The sequence below is a fragment of the Myiozetetes cayanensis genome, unplaced genomic scaffold, assembly GCF_022539395.1.
Source record: "Myiozetetes cayanensis isolate MyiCay16 unplaced genomic scaffold, myiCay2020 scf9, whole genome shotgun sequence".
NCBI classification, from domain to species: Eukaryota; Metazoa; Chordata; class Aves; order Passeriformes; family Tyrannidae; genus Myiozetetes; species Myiozetetes cayanensis.
In genome coordinates this window covers 23,024,956-23,046,061 of record NW_026088185.1, presented here as the reverse complement: position 1 = coordinate 23,046,061, position 21,106 = coordinate 23,024,956, and the positions used below count along the sequence as shown (strand labels likewise).

At 58.7% G+C, this 21,106-nt stretch overlaps 3 protein-coding genes across 5 annotated transcripts in view; 2 read left to right on the top strand and 1 right to left on the bottom strand.

Annotated features, from left to right (window-relative positions):
* The first annotated feature begins 2,803 nt into the window (after positions 1–2,803).
* CTDSP1 (CTD small phosphatase 1) lies at positions 2,804–7,195 on the top strand. Its single transcript, XM_050339980.1, is given in 8 exon segments — positions 2,804–2,843; positions 2,846–2,869; positions 4,027–4,169; positions 4,306–4,407; positions 4,632–4,688; positions 5,180–5,272; positions 5,546–5,731; positions 5,816–7,195. Coding segments are annotated over 8 exon segments (774 nt in total). The 3' UTR covers positions 5,945–7,195.
* Positions 7,196–7,633: 438 nt separating this feature from the next.
* Positions 7,634–16,417, top strand: VIL1 (villin 1). 2 transcript variants are annotated; one of them, XM_050339978.1, is made up of 20 exons: positions 7,636–8,465; positions 10,726–10,827; positions 11,048–11,122; positions 11,260–11,456; positions 11,703–11,811; positions 12,118–12,228; positions 12,326–12,528; positions 13,041–13,119; positions 13,256–13,354; positions 13,451–13,604; positions 13,711–13,811; positions 13,946–14,083; positions 14,232–14,390; positions 14,470–14,649; positions 14,735–14,880; positions 14,979–15,123; positions 15,432–15,620; positions 15,775–15,843; positions 16,010–16,147; positions 16,233–16,417. In XM_050339978.1, the coding sequence occupies exons 2-20, from the start codon at positions 10,753–10,755 to the stop codon at positions 16,344–16,346; spliced, it is 2,481 nt and encodes an 826-aa protein (XP_050195935.1). In that variant the 5' UTR covers positions 7,636–8,465; positions 10,726–10,752; the 3' UTR covers positions 16,347–16,417. The 2 variants fall into 2 exon arrangements, with proteins under 2 accessions (XP_050195936.1, XP_050195935.1); XM_050339979.1 differs by lacking the exons at positions 15,432–15,620; positions 15,775–15,843; positions 16,010–16,147; positions 16,233–16,417 and adding an exon at positions 15,289–15,421 and having other exon boundaries at positions 7,634–8,465.
* A 630-nt stretch (positions 16,418–17,047) lies between these two features.
* Positions 17,048–21,106, bottom strand: part of USP37 (ubiquitin specific peptidase 37) — a 36,102-nt gene continuing 32,043 nt past the window's right edge. For both annotated transcript variants that reach the window (XM_050339911.1, XM_050339912.1), the window contains exon 24: positions 17,048–20,578. In XM_050339911.1, coding sequence (XP_050195868.1) covers positions 20,491–20,578 — 88 coding nt within the window. In that variant the 3' untranslated portion in view covers positions 17,048–20,490. The remainder of the gene's footprint in view (positions 20,579–21,106) is intronic.

Sequence of the window (21,106 nt, the reverse complement as noted above, 5' to 3'; positions counted from 1 at the left end):
CGATGCCCCCCACTCCGGGAAGGGACCCCCCCCCACCTCCGCTCCCGGGGGCCGCGCTTGTTTATGTGAAGAATTTCCCCTTCCTTAAAAGGGCGATGGCAGCCGGGGTGGGGCGGTGACCCCTCGCCGCCTCCGCGTTGGCCCGGCCTCTGGCTGCTTGAAGGAGGAGCCAAGGCTGTGGGGCCCACCGAAAGGCGGGGGAGCCCCCGACTCAAAGGGTGCAGCCGACCCCAGTCGCGGGAGGAGGAGTAGGGATTGTTGCCCTAACCACGGTGATTGATGGAGACTCCCTTTGCCCAGGGTTTATATGCCCAGGGCTAGAGACCACCAAAGGCAGAGGACATCAGGGTGGTCCTTAGCGGGCATAAGGCTGAGGGGAACTAGGGTTTGTGGGTGCAGGGGCCAGCCCCATGGCTCGTTTGGGGAGCAGGGCTGTGCCTGTGGGGGTTTGTTCTTCTCCAGGTGGGACCCTCAGCCCCGGGTATCCCCCATCCCGGGGGCACCTGCCTTCACACAGCTCTCAGCAGGAGGTGTCCCACTCCAGGACCCCACTGTGGCCCCCTGGCCACGGGGCAGCACTTGGTGGGGCAGAGCTCCCAGAGCCACGGAGAGCTGAGAGAACAGGAGACAGTATCCGGGACCCCAGACTGGGGACAGTTAGGTGGCACAGAGGGGTCATTCAGTGCCTGATTGGTGACAGCATAGGCCTTTTCTGCTCTGTGGCTGCAGCCTGAACAATGCTACTGTCCCCAATCTCCCACAGCCCCAGGATGGGGACAGCATCCTCCTGAGCTCCCCAGCTGCCCAATCTGCCCCTGAGCAGGCAGGGGAGTTAGAAACGACACTCCAGCTGCTGCTGCATTGGCCAAGAGACTTTCCTACTTGCATTGACGATAGGCAGGGTTTGTCAAGGTTCAGCAGGGAGGAAAGAGGAGAATGTGGCCAAAGGGACAGGAGTCCTGCAATGTGTGGCCTCTGCAGCTGTCCCCCCTGCAAGCAGCATTCTCCAGCAGCCCAGCCCAGCCCCGGCAGCCGCTGGGGATGAGGTAGGCATCCGGTGTAGCTCCATCTGGCATAAAGGAACACACAGGTCAGGCCAAAATAGAAAGAGGAGGAAGCACAGCTTCTTTTTTCCACTTCTTGCTGCCAGGTGGATGGGCAGTGCTGAGCACCTGGCATGGAGTGAAGTGGGCTGCCTCCCTGCCCAGCACGGGAGGGGCATTGAAACGGAGGTGTGAGTGCTGCCCGCTGTCAGAGCCGGCGGAGGAGGTGGCAGGATGCGGTGTCCTGGTTCCCAGGAGCAGCCCAGTCCCTGCCACAGCTTGCCGGTGGCTCGTGGTGTCGGGATGCTACACGTGGAGCCAGGAGCGTGGGGACCGCAGGTGTGAACCGGGTTTTGCATTGCAAGAGTCCCGCCAGCCCCACAGCATCCCAATTCTCTGTGGGAGACCTCCCAGTGCTGGACCCCATTTCCCAGTTAGGTCACCTGTGGGTGACTTTTGCATCCCCTTGTGCCCCACGCTGGAAGGGTGGACAGGTCCCCTCCCAACCGCGCTTCCCAGAGGCTGCTCTCACCACCTGCTCCGGGGCAGAGCGGTACCCGGGGTGTGCCGCTGCCAGCATCGCCGGTGCCCCAGATCTGTCCAGGGCCGGAAAGAGCGATCTCAGCTTCTGAAGTTCCCAAACTTCAGGTGAGAGAGGTGGAAAGACTTTGAACGAATTCAATGGGAAATTTCCAATCTGCTGTAATCCCAGGGTAGCGCTGACGGAGCCATCGAGATGGCGAGGGAAGTGACCGTGACAGGCTAGGAACCCCCGAGGGCCGGACGCTGCCTGGGGGGACACGGCGGTGCGGTGCTGCCCCGGCAGGGCCCTACAGGGCTTGCGGGGGGAGGGGGCTGAGGCTGGAGAATGTCGCATTTGGGAGGCAGGCGCTTTTTGGAGAGCGCCTAGGAAAGCCCCGCTATTCCTAAAAGCAAAAAGGAAGGAATTGCAAGGTAAAGTATAAGTATTATTATTAACTTACTAATTGCCCAAATAATTGGAGAATTACAGGAGAAAAGGGAAACAATAGGAAAAGACCCGCGGTTTTTGGTGCAGCCCCCCAGCACCTGTTGCGTCCTACCGCTGGCCTTCCCTGACAATGGGGGACGTGCCCTCGGGGGGATGTCACCGAGAAACGGGAGATAAACTCTCCAACCTGTTAAAAAGCCGACATCACAGGTGGCCAAGGACCCCCCAGCCTGGAGCCACTAGTCCAGTGGTCTCCGCTCCAGGAGAAACGCGGCATGGAGAAAGGAGGGGGCGGCTTATATGCCCAGCAGAGCTGCAGGGGCATCTTTTCCCCAGGGCTGCCAGTTGACTAGGAGTGACAGCAGAACTCATTCTTCTCTCCATTCTGAGTCGGGGCGAGGAAGTGTGGAGGAACCCGGCGGGGTGTCGGAGACCCCCGCGCGACCACCATGGCGCAGGGATGGGGGTCCTATCCAGCCAAACCACAGCCCACCAGCCACTCCGGTGGAGGCTCAGCGAGGACCCCCCCGCTCCTCCCCAGCGGGGCGGGTGCCGGGAGGAAGGAGGAGGGCCCCCCCCGCGTCGTTGCCCTTTTAAGGGGTTCCTTGAAACCGCGCCCGGGATCCATGTTTGCAGCCCCAGCCCGGGCGGAGGAAACTCCATGTTGTAACAAAGTTTCCTCCGCGGCGCCGCTCCCGCGCCCGCCGCCCCGCGCCGCCGCCGGCCCCCGCCCCGCCTCCCCACGGGAGCCGCGCCGGGGGCCGCCCCTCCCACCCTCTCCCCGGCGCCCATGGAGCACCAGTCCATCATCGCCCAGGTTAGCAGGGAGGAGGGAGCGCCCCACTGCAGGAGAAAGGTAACGCGGGGGATTCCCCCACTCCAGCATGGAAGAGGGAAGGGGAAGTCCCCGGCGGGGGAGGGGACTGGGGGCCTGCGGGGGCTGCTCCCGGAGGGTGTGATGAGCTGCGGGCCGCCTCAGCCCGCCCCCGTGCATCCCGCTGCCCAGAGCTGGGGAGATGCGCTGGGGCTGCGGCTCAGAGCCAGCGGGGCTGTCTGCACCCGCCTGGGGGCGAGGGGCCGTGCTCCGGCTCCTCCGGCCTCCCCAAATCCCCAGGGTGCCCCTGGAAGGCTCGGGGCGCTGCTCGGAGCGTCTGCGCTGTTTCCCCCCGGGGCCGGGCGGGCGGTGCGCGCAGCGCCCGTGGGAAACTGAGGCAGGCAGGGAGCCGAGTGCTGGGCACTCCCGCTGCGTCCCGGCGCCTCATCCCCCTCGGCCCCGCGGAGGGGTCTGGCGGGGAGCGCTGCCCGTCCCGCTGCCCGCCGGCCTGGGGAGCTTCCAGGGCGGGGAGGAGCGAAAGTGAGAACAAGCCCCGTCCACAGTGGGGAGCTCCCGCCCCGCGGGGTCCCGGCCGGGCTGCGGCAGGACCCGGTGGGCCGGGGCCGGGGCAGCCGCGCTGCCCCCGGGGCAGGCGGAGCGGCCCCCGTGCCTCAGTTTCCCCGCGATCCGCCAATGGGGACCGCGGGAACGGCGCCCCGGGGCGGGCGCTGCGCCCGGATTGGCTCCTCGCCTCGGCTCCGCTCGAGGCGGCCAATGGGAACAGGGAGTTGTCTGGGGGCGGGACAAAGGAGAACCGTAAGCCCCGCCCCCGGAGGAGGCCCCGCCCCTATGTCCCTCCGGCCGGGGGTCTGTGGGACCTTGGGGACCTCCGGGCTGAGCCCCTGCTGCAGGTGTAGGGTCTCCAGCCACGCAGGGAGGGCTCACAGGGGGCACTCATGGAGTGGGTGAGGGGCTGTGAGTGGTCACCAAACATTGTGGTGGTCGCCAAACTTTGGCGTCCCTGGTGCTGTCCTGGCGCCACTGCTTGGTGGGGCGGGAAGGGCAGCTGGATGAGTGCCAGGGGCTGATAAGGACGCGGGGGGGTCCAGGGCAACACCCAAACCTGTCTCACCTGCCTCCCCACCCCGTGCTGGGGGTACCCCTGGGGTGCTTCTCACCCCTCTCCCGCCCTCCTGCAGGTACCCAGACACCTGCCAAAAAACCACGGAGTCGCAGCATCCTCCAGTCCCTCTTCTGCTGCCTGTGCCACGATGAAGGGGAGCCCTGCACCGGCACCACTGGTGCCCCACTGCTGGTGGAGGAGAATGGGGCCCTGCCTAAGGTAACCCTGCACCCCCAGCCTAGCACTGGGCTGCCCATCCCCTGTGCCTCCCCTGTGCAGCCAGGATAGCGGCGTGGTCACTTCCCGTGCCCACCCCCTTGCCCCTCCACTGACCCTCTGTGCCCCCCTGGTGCAGGCTGCTGTCAAACACCTCCTGCCTGAGATCAAGCCGCAGGACGCCAGCAAGCTCTGCGTGGTCATCGACCTGGATGAGACACTGGTGCACAGCTCCTTCAAGGTGGGGGACACCCTGTCCCACTCACATCTCCTGCCCTGTACCCCCCTGCCTCTTCTACCACCCTCTTCACCACAAAGTGATGCCCAGCACAGCCTGGTTGGGATAGATGGGGTGTCCCTCTAAGGGGGTTGTAGGGCTGGTAGGGATTCGTGATGGGCATAGGGCAGGCAGCATTTGGGCAGGTGGTGCCTGCCCAGCGCTGACCCTGCTGTGCCCTTCCCCAGCCGGTGAACAATGCCGACTTCATCATTCCTGTGGAAATCGATGGCATCATGCACCAGGTAATGGTGGGGTGGGTGCCTAGTGGGAGGGGGCATCATTCCCCCTCCCTGGGGACTAAGAGCCATCCCAGTGTCCTGCACTGAGGCGTAATTGGGGTGTCAGGGTGCTAGCACTGGCACCTTGGGGGGCAGAGGCAAGTACCCCTCTTCCCACAGGGCAGGGAGGCGAGGGGGGTGCTGGCGCAATGCTCTCCTGCAGTGGCCAGCCCCGGGTTCAAGTAATCCAGGATAGGCTGTGATCTGGGCAGTCAGCCTGTTCTCGGTTACTTGGCTCTGGAGCCGGCCAGATGCTTCACCTCAGACATCCCTGTGGGGCCACAGCATCCCCCAGCCCACACAGGGCAGCCCCCACTGCATGAGGTGCACGCAGCCCTCTTGCTCCCCTTCCTCATCAGGGAGCCACTCGTGGGTGTCCCCTGGGGTGGGTGGTGGTGCTGAGAGGGGCCGGGTGGCCGGTGCCGGAGGCGCTGCCCTCTGCCCCGTGCCCACAGGTGTACGTGCTCAAGCGGCCACACGTGGACGAGTTCCTGCAGCGCATGGGCGAGCTCTTCGAGTGTGTGCTCTTCACTGCCAGCCTGGCCAAGGTGGGTGCCCCTGCCATCACACCCCCTTCCCACACACCCCTTGGGTGGCACAGCTCCCCTTGCCTGCAAGGCATTGCCAGCCCCTTGTCCCCTGCATGCCTGCAGGCAGCGCCAGCTTGGGGCAGTCTCCCTGCCTGCCTCTCCAAGGCGGTGGCCAGGGAAACTGAGGCACGGCGGGACCTGACACCATTGGAGAGCTGGATGTTGTTGTCACTGTGGGGTGGGCAGGGTGGCGTGGTGTGGCCCAGTGTGACACCTGTCTCACGCCTGTAGTACGCAGACCCCGTGGCTGACCTGCTGGATAAATGGGGGGCTTTCCGGGCACGGCTTTTCCGTGAATCCTGTGTCTTCCATCGTGGCAACTACGTGAAGGACCTGAGCCGCCTGGGCCGTGACCTGCGCCGGATCATCATCGTGGACAACTCACCCGCATCCTACATCTTCCACCCTGATAACGCTGTATGTACCCCCAGGGTAACGCCAGGTGTGGCACAGAGGGGAGGTGCCAGGGGACCCTCTCTCAGTCCGCTGTGCCACCTGCAGGTGCCGGTGGCTTCCTGGTTTGATAACATGGCAGACACGGAGCTGCTGGACCTGCTGCCCTTCTTCGAGAGGCTCAGCAAGGTGGAGGACGTGTACGCAGTGCTCAAGAAGCAGCGGACTAACAGCTAATGGTCCCCCCACCCCGCCGGGTGCTGCCAGGGGGCACCACCGGGGGAGCCAGGTGCCTTATTTTGGGGGAGAGGGGGGTCCTAGTGTGCCCCCTATTGTCCTCCCCAGCCCCAGTGGGCCCAGGTGACCTCCCTGCCTGCTGGTGATGGGAGATGTGGGTGCCCCTGCTGGGGAGCTGAGTGTCCCCCTTCTCACAGAAAAGGAGGGCTGTGGGTGACCTGCCTTGCTGTGCTGAGGACCTGTTAGGGGGGTCCCATCCTCCCACAATGTCCAGCCCCTACCCTCCCCCAACCTGTGTCCCCCCTCCCCAAAACGGTTCTCAGGTCCTTTTCCCTTCCATGTCCCCCTGAGTGGGGAGGGGGGGATCAGCAGCTGCTGTTTTCCACTGCCTTTGGGGGGACTAGATCCCTCTATCCAGGCGCTTCCTGCTGGGAGCCTGGTGGCCTTTGGCCCCTATCTGCAGGGGTTATGGGACAGTTTGTAACACCTTGTCACCCTCCAGAAATGGGGGAGTCTTAGTGTTGGTGCATAGGGCTACCACCATACCCTTAACTCTGCCCTGCGTGCAGCTGATCACCTCATGGGGGGCGTGTCCTTGCCCACCCTCGTGCCTTCTCCTGCCCCCCCACATAGGGGGTGTGTTTTGGGGAGGCAGCCTGGCCTCAGGGTTGAGCCGCTGGGCACAAATGCCCCCCATGTGCCTTGGAACACTGTGTCTCTGTGGCCCCCTTAGCTCTGCAAGGGCTGTGCCTGGGGGGGCTCTTAACTCCCCTCCTCCAACCTCAGTTTCTTCCCTTGCTGTTGGGGCCTCCCCCCATCTGCAGTTACACTGTGTCAGTGGGAGCCACTCCGGTCACCAGCGGGGGGGTCACCTCCCCTGTGGGGGGCACACACTCCTCCCCATCCATTTGCAGCTTCGCCAAAGGCTGCCACTCCTAGGAGGGACGGACCCCCATACCAGCCTTAGTGTGCCCACCCTAGCCTTGCCCCAGTCCCCCAGCTGGGATAGGGGTGGGGGGCACTGCAGCCCCCCACCTTCCCCATAGCCGGGGGTTACCCTGACCCCAGTGGGGTTGGACTGGTGCCAGGGTGTCCCCCAGCCTTGAGGGGCTGGGGGCTCTCAGGGAGGGGTTTTAGGAGGGGGCTGAGCTCAACCCAGCCTTTTTTAACGTCACAATATGGACAATGCCTCATACTTTTTTAGAGGGGAAAACAACGGTTTCCCAAAAAATCATGGGTGCCTTTTTACCGCTGTGCCAGCAAAGGGAATGGGACAGTATTTGGGGGGAGGGGTTTTAGCTTTCCGGTGCTGTTCAGCTGGCTCCTGCTGGCACTGCCCTTATCCTGGTGCTGGGGGCAAGCGGGGGTCCCCCCAGCCCCGCCCACACCCCTGCCTCGACCCCTGCCTCGACCCCTGCCCCGTGGCCGGGGGTGGGGTAGGGGGTGGTGCAGCGCACCCGCTGGATCCCCACCAGCCCCGGGCCTCATCCCGCCCCTCCAGGAGGGTTGAACTCAGCACTTTACACTAGACAAGTCAAACGGCACCAGCGCAGCCGCTGCCCAGCAAATACCTGTGGGTGCTGCAGCACCCAAGGAGCACAGCCTCTGTGCTGGGCACCCTTGGGGGGGTCCGGGGAGGTGCAGAGGCGGCATGGGGGGGCTGGGGAGGGCTCGGGTACCAGATCCAAGTGCCTTCATGTGATTAAAGCTGTCAAACCATCTTGGAAAGGGGAGTCCTGTGCGTGTACATGTGTGGGCATGGGCTCCTGTCATGTGTGTGTCACTAGTGGCTGTGCAAAGTGGGAGGACAGGGAGCCTCTGGGATCCCCTAAATCCCCTGGGAAGGGGGGATGTAGGTCAGTGCTGGGGGAGCACCTTTGCGTTGCCAGGTTGAGATGTCACTCCTTGCCTGGTGCCAAGGGGACACCCTCACGTTCCAGGGCAGCCCCCTCAGGCTGCCCTGGCACCTCCATCCTAATTCCTTCCCCCTCCTCCTGGGAAAAGGTCCCTGGTGCCATGGGGTTGGGTATCCTGTCCCTTAACAAGGAGGGGGTAAATTTACCATGGAATCTGTACACCCCCCCTCCCCAGCTTTGGGGCTTCAGTTTACTCCATGTATCCAGCCTTATTTGACTGGAGAGCCCTTGGGGGAGACTTGTGATGCCCCCCCCTGCTCCCCAGGCAGCCTGCTGCCAACATACAGGCACTGGGTTGCTGGGGGAGAGGTGGGGGTCTCTTAGCTGCCCGCCCCCCCATGCCCTCATTGGCCCTGTGCCTCCCCTCATTAACGAAGTCTCTGTCCTCCCTGATGGCTGCACTAATTACTGAGTTCATTAGTGACCCGGCTGGGAGGCCCCGGAGAGGGGATGGGCCTGCTGGGGCTGGCGTGGGGTCTCCCACCCCTGTGCCACACCGACGGACTCGGCCCTGGGACACGGCCACCGAGTGGAGACCGACCACCCCGGTGTTACACCCCACCCAAAAGTCAGGCCCTCACCCCCACCGGGGGTTCTGAACCCAGGTAAGGGTCCCATGGGGACTGGGTGGCATGGTTAGGAGGGTTGGGGGGCCAGGGGAGTGGAGGGCAAGAGCAGAGCCCATCCCTGTGCTATTGGGGCTCCCCCTTGTTTGTGGCTGACCTGCCCCCTGTGCCAGTTCAGCCCATTGTCATCACTTTGGGGATCCTTGGAAGGGGGACCGTCAGGATTTGGGGCTCACAGCAGCCCAGGGCTGGTGCTGGGATGACAGCAGGGTGCAGGATGCCCCTGGCACTTGTGGCCAGGGGTGCTGGCTCAGCAGGGCAGCTGAGATAAAGCCGCGGCAATCCCGCAGGGCTGGGGAAGAGATAAGAGCAGACAGGAAGCCTGGGGACCTGCCTGCTGCTGGTGCCTCGCCCTTCACCTTTATGGTACCCCCTGTTCATTCCCCAAAACCACCTTCGGGTCTAGGAGCTACTGGGCAGGACTTCAGTCTCCTCCCTGCCAACATCAAGGGCATCATCAGGTACCAACCTTTGGGACCGAGGCATGGAGGCAGGGGACAGATCATAGGGCTTAGCTGTGCCACCACCCTATGCTCTGTCCTGTCCCTCCAAACCCTAGATCTGTGTCCCATCCCTGTACCTCCTTCCCATCCCCAAGGGGACCTTGGGTCTGTGGAGACCTCCCAGTGCGAGGAGGCAAAGCTGGGAGTGAGCAGGGATCTGGCCTCCAGCTGAGGTGTGGCATGGCCTTGAGACAGTCCCATGGGCAGGGTACTGATGTGCCCAGGTAGGGAGTGAAAAGGGGATGCTCCAGGAAGATGGTGCTGCATTGGTATCACTTTGGGGAACGTTTTTGGAAGGGAGAAGGCACCAAAAAAACCCCATTGCCATGCTTGTAGTGCTCCATGGCCAAGAGGTTTTTTTGGGGGATTTTGCGGTCTGGGGAGTGAAGAACAGTGGTAAAGCACATCCCCGAGGCATCAGGGCACCTCTGTGTTTGTGGCTGATGCTCATGTGTCCTGGTCCAGCCCCTTGCTATCACTGGGGAACTTTTTGGTGAGGGGCAAAAAAAAAGTCACCATGGGCTCAATGCCAAGGGCCAAAAGAGGAACAGGCTTAGGGAGGCACCAGCATAGGCACAGCAAACCCTTGGACAGGGTGCAGTAGCACCTTGGGGGGCAACACCCTATGAGTAACGGGGCTCTCAGGTGCCACAAAGTCTTGGAGGGCCATGGGGACCTTGACTCTGGGCTGTTCCTGCCCTTATATGGCAAATATAGGCTGGGCCATGAAGGAACAAAGGTCTCCTGGGTGCTGGCACCTGAGCACTCCACCTAGGTAGGTTCACCTGTGCCCAGCTCTGTGGTGAAGGTGAGGAGCTGGGGTGGGGTGAGGGGACGGAGGGTGGGCATGGGGTGGACAGCACATCCCATGGCCACCATTACTCCTGGCACTGGGGTGGCCTGGGCATGGGGCTTGGGGACCCACCCATGCCCCACCTTGGCGCTGCACTTGGGGGGATACTAACCCCTGGATCTGAGGGATGGGATGCGGGTGTTTATAGGGCAACACCAGCAGCTCTCCCTGCCAGCCACCAGCCAGGGCACAGCAGGGCCTTTGCCTGACAGGCTGTCTGGCCCCTCTGCCCACTTGCGGAGAGCACTGCCAGCCTGGCAGAGATGGCTGTGGGCAACCTCGGCAGCACCAGGGCCGAGCCCTGGCAGTCTCAGCACCTCTATGGGGCAAGGATGTGCCCTCCCTGGGGGGGCATGGATCCGGTGGGGGGTTTGGAAGTGGGGGGTCTGAAGCAGGCAGTGTGCTTGCACACTGTGCACGTGTGTGTGTGTAAGGGCACTAGCAGTGGCCATGTCGTGCTGTGCCACTTTGTGCCAAGCCATGCCAGGACAAGGCTGAGCAGGGCTGGTTCCTGCTGGTCGTGGGGAGGAACAGGCCACTGCACAGCGGTGTCACCCAGCTGCAGCCGCTGCGCTGTGGGTGCCCTGCACAGCCCTGTCCCTCGCTTGGGTGCAGGGCAGGGCACTGGGGCACTTATGCTCCTGTCCACCCTGGACCCTGGCATGGAGCTGTGGCTGCAGTGCCAGCTCAGCTGAGGGGATAGCAGCCCTGTTTGTGTGCCCACAGCCCTGACACTTCAGTGCCAGGGTTTCCCTCATCCTGTGTAGCTCCGGCTGGGTTGTCTGCAGAGTGGGCAGGGAAGCAGATGGCACAGCAGGCTGGCTGTGTCCCAGCTCTTGATGACACTGCCTGCCATTAACAAGGGTGTTACTGATGCTGGCAGGTCCCCTTGTCTGTGGTACCTGTCACCATGGTGGAGCTCAGCGGCAAAGTCACCAGGACGCTCAACAAGACCACGCCGGGCATCCAGATATGGCGAATCGAGGTGGGGACGGGGGCACAGCCTGGGCACCCATCACTGGGCTGCTTGGGGGAGTCTCTGTGAGGGAAGATCCTCCCTTTGTGTACTCAGTGCCTCTTTTTGGGGGTCTCAGTGCAGCATCCAGAGCTAAACTCCCCGAGGTTCTGGGCCTGGGGGCAGTGGGGTGCATGGGGGTGGGGTGGGGGATTTCCCACCAGGGCTGATGTCTCCCTTTCTTCTGCAGAACATGGAGATGGTGCCAGTGCCCACCAAAAGCTACGGCAACTTCTATGAGGGGGATTGCTACGTTCTGCTGTCGGTAGGGCAGTCAGGGGCCACACGGGGAACTGGGAATGGGCTCTGCCCTGGGGGGACTGGGGTGCAGGGAGGAGTGTCTGTGGCCAAGAATGGCCTGGGGACACAGGGGCTCTTCTAGTGGGGACTGGTGTCCTGCAGACACGCAAGTCTGGGAGTGGCTTCACCTACGACATCCACTACTGGCTGGGCAAGGAGTCGAGCCAGGATGAGCAGGGGGCAGCTGCCATCTACACCACCCAGATGGATGATCACCTGGGCTCAGTGGCCGTGCAGCACCGCGAGGTCCAGGGACACGAGAGCGAGACCTTCCGTGCCTACTTCAAGCAGGGACTTGTGTATGTCACTCATCCCCAGGGACCCAATCCCGCAGTGGGTGGCAGCGGGGAGGGGTCCTCTGCATGTGCCTTGTGGGGACACCCTCAGTGGGGATGGGAACAGCCCTGTCCCAGTGGGATGTGAAAGGTAGGAGGAGGATCTGGAGCTGGTCATGTTCCAGCCATTGCCCATGTGGGTGGGAAGGGGACCCCACTGGAGTGAGGAGGGGGCACCCAGGGCTGACACTATGTCTGTACTCACCCCAGCTATAAGAAGGGTGGAGTGGCCTCAGGCATGAAGCACGTGGAGACAAATACCTACAACATCCAGCGCCTTCTGCATGTGAAGGGCAAGAAGAATGTGACAGCGGGAGAGGTGAGTTATGGGATGTGGGGAGTCCCCAGCCATCAGCCTCTGTGCAGACATGATGTTTGGGATCAGGATCAGGCCAGAGCTTCCCCTGACACAGCTGCCCTCAGGCTGGAGACAAAAGTGGGTGCAGGATGATGCTGCCTTGCCTCAGGAGCAGCCGCACCTCAAAAAGCCTCTCTAGAGGTAGGGAGGAGGAATATAGGCTGGGGGTATCAGCACTGAGTGAGGGCAGGCAGGGGCTGTAAAGCTGTGGATACCCAGGTATCGTGCTGCTTGACACCCACTCCTCCCAATCTCATCCTGCTGCAGGTGGAGATGAACTGGAAAAGCTTCAACCGGGGCGACGTGTTCCTGTTGGACCTGGGGCAGCTCATCATCCAGTGGAACGGCCCTGAGAGCAACCGAAATGAGAGGCTAAGGGTATGGCCAGGGGGTCCCAGGGTCCCCTCCTGGAGGAATGGGGGTGACCAGCCACCCCCTCTCTGATCTGGGCTTACCCCTTCTCCCCTGGGTGCAGGCAATGACCCTGGCCAAGGACATCCGGGACCGGGAACGTGGAGGCCGTGCCCAGGTGGGCATCGTGGACGGTGAGAACGAGAGTGCCTCGCCAGAGCTCATGAAGGTCCTCACACATGTGCTGGGTGAGAAGAGGGATATTCAGCCAGCCATCCCTGATGATAAAGTGGACCAGATCCTCAAGTCCTCCCTCAAGCTCTACCAGTGAGTTTCTGGGCATGGGTTACCCACGGGGGCATTTCGCGGGATGCCAGAGGGACCCAGCACCTATCTCTGCTATGTCCCACAACTCCCATCCACATGGACAGCCACCAAGAGGCGTCAAGGTCACAGCAGGGGTGGGGATAGGTCCTTTGAGTGCATTTTGAGCGAGAGGAGTGCCTGGTACTGACAGGTTTGGAACCCCCTGGAGAGGTGCTCGTGCAAGTGTCACCTTTGCATATGGCAGCAATGTTCCTGGGTGGCACCATCACACCTGACACCCCTTTGTCCCTCCTTGTGGCCATGAGGGAGCTACATGGTAGGGCAAGCTACAAACCAGATTGCCACCATGGCAGGGCAAGAGTGTCCCTGGGCATCACCTGTGCCACAATCTGGGTGGTGAACAGGATGCGGAGGGGATACCCCCACCAAACCCTGCCACCCAAAATGGGCATGGGGATGGGTTTTTCCAACCTGGTTTCTAACCCCTCCATCCTCTCTTTTTCTCCTGTCAGCATCTCCAATCAGAGTGGGAGCCTGGTCATTCAGGAGGTAGCATTTCGACCTCTAACTCAAGACATGCTCCTGCATGAGGTGTGTTGACCCATGGGATGCTTGGGAGTGCCCAAATTCCCTGGAAGCTTTAACCCTTCAAAATTGCCAACCCAATCAGCTTTTTAAGGTTAAAGTTGCCCAAAGTCCCAATTTCTGCTGTTGTCCCCTCTCTAAGGACTGCTACATCCTTGATCAAGGAGGTCTCAAGATCTTTGTGTGGAAGGGCAAGAACGCCAACAAGGAGGAAAAGCAGGAGGCGATGAGCAGGGCGCTGGTGGGTGTTGAGTTAGGGGTTGATGATGGGATAGCCGGGCTCCTTCCGGGGATACCAGGCCCCCCATGACCCCATTCCGTGTTCGGATCACCCCAGGGCTTCATCAAAGCCAAGAACTACCCAGCCAGCACCAGCGTGGAGACAGAGAATGACGGGTCTGAGTCAACCATCTTTAGGCAGCTCTTCCAAAAATGGACTGTTCCTAACCAGAGCAGTGGGTTGGGCAAGACCTACACTGTGGGCAAAGTGGGTGAGTGTCTCCTTCTGACACAGCAGAACTCCTTGCTTTGGGATGTAGGGGCTGTGGGCCCCCAAAGCCAGTGGGATTTAGCTCACCCCTCTGCCCTTCCCTGCAGCCAAGGTGGAGCAGGTGAAGTTTGATGCCACCACACTGCACGCCAAGCCCCAGATGGCCGCCCAGCAGAAGATGGTGGATGATGGATCTGGGGAGGTGGAGGTAGGGTAGTCTGGGAAGAATGCAGGACCCTCTTGGGTACCCCCTGTTCTACACCAGGGGATGCCATGGGGTTCAGGATCTGCAGGGCAGGGGGATGCACCAGCCCTGACAACAGTACGTCCCTGTCCCACCAGGTCTGGCGTGTGGAGAACAACGAGCTGGTGCCTGTAGAGAAGAAGTGGCTGGGCCATTTCTATGGCGGGGACTGCTACGTGGTGCTCTACACCTATTCTGTGGGGTCCAAGGTGAACCGCATCATCTACCTCTGGCAGGTGAGACCTCCAGGTCCCTGACCCGTGGGTGGGGGCCAGGGCTATTCTGCCCCTACACATTACCCCATGGGAACAGCACGAGGGTTCCCTCTTCCCAAGAGGGAAGAGGGGGCTGTGATGTTGCTGAGTACCGCTCTGCCCTGCCCAGGGCCGCCAAGCCACCACGGATGAACTGGCTGCCTCTGCCTACCTGACTGTTGCCTTGGACCAGAAGTACAACAATGAGCCCGTGCAGATCCGTGTCACCATGGGCAAGGAGCCGGCCCACCTGATGGCCATCTTCAAGGGCAGGATGGTGGTGTACGCGGTGAGCACGGGGCTGTGGGGGTGTGGGCAGGCGGGTGAGCCTGTGGCACTGGTGGTGACCTCCTGTCCCTGTCCCCCAGGGTGGTACCTCACGGGCGGGCAGCACGGAGCCCACACCCTCCACCCGCCTCTTCCACGTGCATGGCACCAATGAGTACAACACCAAGGCCTTTGAGGTGCCTGTCCGTGCCTCCTCCCTCAACTCCAATGATGTCTTTGTGCTCAAAACCCCCAGCACCTGCTACCTCTGGTATGGGAAGGTGGGTATTGCTGGGCACCCCCAAGAGAAATATTCCCTCCTCCTTGACTGGGGCCAGTGATGGAGCAACTGCACTTGCTTGGCAGGGCTGCAGTGGGGATGAACGTGAGATGGGCAAGACTGTGGCCGATATAATCTCCAAGACGGAGAAGCCAGTGATTGCAGAGGGACAGGAGCCACCTGAGTTCTGGCTGGCCCTAGGGGGCAAGTCCCAGTACGCCAACAGCAAGAGGTACCAGTCTTGTCCCTACTCACCCTGAGGGGTAAGATGGGCCACCAGGCCCCAAGGAGGATGAGCCTTATTCCTACCACCATGCTGCCTCCTGTCAGGCTGCAGGAGGAGAACCCCTCTGTGTCCCCCCGACTCTTTGAGTGCTCCAACAAGACAGGCACCTTCTTAGCCACGGAGATCATAGACTTCACCCAGGATGACCTGGAGGAGAGTGATGTTTACCTGCTGGATGCCTGGGACCAGGTGAGCTGGGGGGCCATGGAGTGGCAGACACACCACTGATCCCACAAACTGATGTTCTGGAGGGGTGTTGGGTGGGGAGTGGTGGAGGACTTGAAGCAGCCAGAGGGGCGAGGATAGGAGGCTGGAAACCCCCATATCCGTGGCCCCATAATGTTTTTTTTCCAGCCCTCTGCTCCAGGGGTTGCTGAGGACAGACTCCCAGTGTCCTTCCCCGTGGACAGATCCTGTGTGCCTCCAACCATAGATTGGGCATGGCCCCAGAGGGCTTCAATCTCACCCCAGTAGTGGACATGGTAACCTCACTGCAGGTTTTCTTCTGGATTGGAAATGGAGCCAATGAGTCAGAGAAGGAGGCAGCAGCGGTGATGGCACAGGAGTACCTGCGGACCCACCCCAGTGGGCGTGACCCCGAAACCCCCATCATTGTGGTGAAGCAGGGTTATGAGCCCCCCACCTTCACCGGCTGGTTCCATGCCTGGGACCCTCTCAACTGGGCTGTGAGTCATTGAGGGTGTTTGAAATACCTGGGGGGCCCTTTGCAGACGTTCCTGGGTGTGGGTCTGGCCCCAGGAAGCATCTTGGCAGTGTGGGCAGCAGTTGGCCTGACCCCAGCCCATGCTGAGGGGCTGAGCACTTTTGTCCCCTTCCCAGGACAGGAAATCCTACGAGACGCTGAGAGCCGAGCTGGGCGATGAGAGTAGTCTCGGGCAGCTCACCTCAGTAAGTGGCACGAGAAGAGGGGCAGCCAGGCTGGGAGGGGGCACAGAAAGCCCCTCCCTCCCTTGGCAAGTGCAAGGAGAGACCCCCAAGTGAGGGGACACCTGGAGCCAACCTGGTGCCTCCATCCCTGGGGCAGCCCCTGATGTGACCCTGCTCCCCCGTTCAGGTGCTCACATCCACGCAAGAGGTCTTCACCGCCTCCACCACCCTCGTCCCCTCCAAGCTGGAGATCTTCCCCCTGAATGTGCTGGTGAACACCTCAGCCGAGGACCTGCCAAAGGGTGTAGACCCCAGCAGGAAGGAGGTGAGAGAAGGCTGGGGAACTGCTGGGGTGGGAAACAGGGGAAGCTGCCCCCTGCTTTAGCTCAGCCTCCTCTCTCCTTCCCCAGGCCCATCTCTCAGACGAGGACTTCCAGGCTGTTTTCGGCATGAATCGCTCTGCCTTCGGCAACCTTCCCTTGTGGAAACAACAGAAGCTCAAGAAGGACAAAGGACTCTTCTAGGGTAGGAGCCTGGGTCGAGGCAGAACCCCAGCTCCTCATTTTTTATTAAAATAAAATTAATTTGGAGATCAGGGCTGTGTCTCCCTCCCTCCTCTCACATCCCTGGAGCTCAGCCCAGGTGTGGGGCTTATTTGGCAAAGTGATGGCACACAGAGACACATAGGCCTTGACCGGGCACCGGCAGCACAGGACAGCACCCCTGCCCCTTTTCCTTCCTTTGCCCTGCCTGCATGCAGAGCTGATGCACAAGCTGAGCATGCCCGAGGAGCCAGGACTCTCCCATCCCACCCCCCGTGCCTTGCAGCTCCGGGATAAAGGTCCAATATACAGCCAGAGCCGCTCCCTCCCTTATCGCCTGAACTGCTGAACCACGGTAAATATGTGCGGTACCAAAGGTAAAGGAGGGGACAGTGTGGGGGGGGAAAGACGCCAGGGATCACTTGTCTTTGCTCCAGGAGGGGAGGAGGGCATCTCCTTTCCGCTTGGGATCCGCAGGAATCCTGAGAGGCACTGGGGTGTCCCCCGCGGGAACACATTTCTGTCAGAGGGGCGTTGAACACACACAGACACACAGACACAGACACACACAGAATGTTCCCAGGCAACTGAGCAAAGTCCCAGTGCCAAACGGGAGGAGGAGGTGCGGTGCCCAGCAAGAGGCAGCAGCCCAGGCAGTGTGGAAATAAGGTCCCAAATCAAGAGAGGGTTAATAAAGAGGTTTTAATTTCACAAAAATCTATCTACACATCATTTAAAAATGGGCAGGAGGAACCCAAGAGCAAAAACTGTAAAGAATAGAGAGGAACAGGTCTGCTAAAACACAGAGAAAAGCGCTGCTCCACATCAACAGTGTAAAGAACCAGAGTGTCGAGGTGCAGGCAGAAGCCGGCAGCAGCCACCCCGGGGCAGGCAAGGTTGGAGTCTGGCAGCAGACCACATGGACAGCAGCTGCCAGGGGTCCCACATCCCTCTTTTTCTCTTTGGCGGGCAATTACAGGGATAATTAGCTCCATTAAAACCAAAGCAGATGAGTTGTTCCCAGCCCCCCTCCCCGAGCACTACATTCCCCGTGTGTCCCGTGCCGGGGTGAAGTGCAGCAGGAAGCGCTGAGCTGGCAATCAGCCCTTCCTTGGACGCAGGACAGGAAGGAGGATGCACGGGCGATGGTTATCTGTCCGGCACTGAGAAAGAGGTGGAAGGCGATGCCATGGCCACAGGCGTCGGAGAGCCCCGCTCCCTCCTCCTGTCAGTCCCACGCTGCCACTCCAGTCGGGAAACCTTGTCCTTGCCCTGCAAAGGCTCCTTGTGCAGCCCCACTAGCCAGGGCTCCCCAGGGACCTGCACACAAGCTCCAGTTCATTGACACAAAAGCTTTGCACCTCTCGGATTAGGGGTGTAAATCAAGAGCAAATTAGAGCAGTCAGACAATGAGGGGACAAAGGGACAGTGGGATGGGAATTCCTTGAGTTCATGTACTGAATCACACTTGTACTAAACTAGGCTGATTCAGAAGCAAGTAAATATTTAACTGAGGAAGAGCTTGCATGTGTTCAGGGACTGCAACTGAGCTTCACCTCCCTATACCCCAGGACAGGTATTTCATGTGGAAAGTACAACCTCACTGAACTTGTTGCTGCAACGGTGTGAGCAGTGGGAATGATACAGCTGGTGGGCAGCACATCCCTTGAGGATTACATACCCATCTTCCTCCCCACTGCTCTCACACAGGGACAAAGCTGGTTTCTGCAAGGAAGGGGCTCCACAGACAATCCTGTCAGGGTGAAGGTGCAACTGAGTTGCCGTATGCCAAACAAAAAAAGCATAAATTCATTAACAGATGTCTGCAAATTCTTAATGGCTAGAATAACAGGCAAGAACTTTTCATAAAACAAGGAACACTGGTTTCAAGCATCAGCTTTTGCATCTTGATCCAAACAAAACTAGTTTTAAACAAAAGTTACTGCACTGAAAAATCAGGCAATGTTTGCTTTTATTATAAATTAACTGGAGTGCAGCGCCTTGCAAAAACAACCTTGCCAACCAAAAAAGCAGATCTGACTTCTGATACTACAGGAATACCAGTTATTTACAGCACAAGCAAGGGATGTGCTTGGGGAAAACCGGTTTGCCCTCTGGATGGAGCAGTCCATCACATTCGCAGGGCGATCAGTTCAAAGGACAACTCCCATGTTACCGCCTCTTCCCATTGCCTGGAATTCTACCAAAATTAGTATCAACAATAGAAAAGTATAATGCTTTGTAATAAATTAACATATACAGCCCCTCGGGCAGCATCTCACGAGATAAATGTTCTGTCATGTCTACAACCAAACATTTGCTCCTAGCTCGGAGACCAGGAAGATGCCACCATGACCTGGGCCCTGGGCTCGTCACACGTGGGGACTGGGAAGGAGGTCAGTCTCTTCACCACACCGGGGTCCCCAGAGTGCTCGGGGTGTGGAGGACACCGCCAGCTGTCACTCACTGCTGCACACACACGTGGGAAGAGGCCACTGAGGCAGCAGCATTCCCAGCCAGCCCACTAGGATAAACTATAGTGTGGAAGTACCCATGAAAGGTGCCTGCTGTCTCCTAAATCGATGGTTTTGTCTGCTTTGCTTCAGCTGATTTTATTCCTGAGAAACTCCTAACAATAGTTTAAAAAACTCAGAAACTATCTCAACAGCAAAAAAGGTGATTTTTTTTTTCTTAAAGAAGTTTTTCACCTCTGGAACTCAAGCTGTGATAATCAAAACTAAAGGCAATTACTCTGCTTACAGCAACAACTTCTCTGAAATGAGTAAATACTAGTGAAAGGAAACATCTGCCCCTGCTAAATTAGTGCAAAGGTGCTGAAAAAAAAATGAAGTGGGCTTCTACTCCCACTGCTGAAACAAACTATAAAAGGAGCATCATGCCTCTAAACCCAATAAAATGCAACGCTTCTTTCTAACCGTGTTCCGTTTATGCTGAACAAGGGCCTTCAGAAAGTTTTTACCTGGTTTAGTTTCACAGTTTGAGTGCCCTGCACTCCTCAGAAAGGAGAACAGAGGCATCTTACCCTGGAACAACACAAGACCAAGGAAAGACCATGGTTCAGTCACAGAGCAATTCAAGTGCCAGGTGCTGCCTTGCAGACCCTTTTCCCAGCATCCTCGTTTCATGATGATCCAGGCCTGAGCAGGAAGGGCAACACCAGAACGCTCTTTCCCTCCCAGAAGATGCACAGCAGCTGTCGCTCACCTCCTGCCACTGCTCTGTCTGCTCCAGGTGTTCAGTTACTCTGGAGTCACACCAGAGCAGCCCCAAGCAGCATAACTCCAGTGAGAAACACAGCACACCCACCAAGAGACCTCGCCTCTCCAAACGGTACTGATGCAACAACCTCATGAAGAAAATGCAATCAGATAATAGAACTTGTAAAACAAAAAAAAAGAAATCACATATATAATCTCATGTCTAAATGAGGATGACAGTGAATGGTGTAAAAAAAAAACAAAACGACAGAGCTGCCACCAGGTATCAATACATTCCACAGCACCGACAGTCTGTTTCCTTGAACCGCATGTGAATAGCGGAGCACTTACAAACCCATGAATGTCACAACGCATCAGCTTGAGTGATTCCAAAATGCCTGTTAGCCAGAGGACTGGCAAGAGCCTACTCAGCAACTGGGGCTTCCAGTGAATATTACTAACACAACACACGCCAGGTTACAGAGTCTATTGCTTAAATTGCTCTTGGAGAAAGAAAAAAAAAAAGCGCCAAGTGATATGTAAATCTTCACCACTCACACCTCACAGGTGAATGGGCTTTTAAAGTCAAGTCTCTTTTTGCACTATTCTTTAAACCAGTTTATGAGCAGCTGTAGTCTCGTGGCTTGATGCAACTCTTTAAGGCTCCATGCTGACAAAATTATTTGAGAAACAATAAAAAACTTCACCACAGGAGGATCGCTCTGGATGTCAAGGTTTAAATGCGTAGTTCAGGCCCAGGACTTGCACAGATGGTTCAACAAACTGAGCGTCCCATATTTCTATCTTTTGTCTCTTGTTTTGGCCCTGAGCTGTTTGTTACTCCTGCGCTGTCTGGCACAAGTTCAGAATCTTCCTTGCTCCTCAGGAGGAACAAGGTGTTTTACTCTTCACAGAGGCTGACGAACCGATCTTCCTACTTCCATGCTAAGTGGCTGTGCATTTTTTTCTGTTTCTAGTAACTCATCGAAAATATCCCTAGAGGAGAAGGAAAGACCAACAGTGAAACTTATATCCAGTAACAAATCGCTACATAAGACAGCCCTGAGGAAACCAGCAACTGGATTTAATTCACAAACTCAAGCATCACGGATCCTGGCACAGAGAGGTGCCTTATCTGGCATCCAAGCAGCAGTAAAGACAGAAGAGGAGGACAACCCCTCCCTCTTCAGTTCTGTGTGCCTGAAAAGATATCATTTCTATTCTACCTACAATCCTCATTTTGGCTGTGTCCTGACATGACCGTGGCTGCAACACCACAGCTGCTAGGAGCAGGGATGAGGGCATTTACAAATATCACACCACTTAAGCAGAAAAACACAAGCTCCATTATGATTCCAGGTGCAATGCGTGCATACCTGAGACACTGAATCCCCTCCTTAAAATATGATTTAACACATTCCTTAAAACCCTATGTATTACTGGCACACAATCTCACATCTCTGAACGCAGAGCACTTCAGTTTTGTCATTCTGGATAGTTTTCATCCCAGCAAAGAAGACTAGA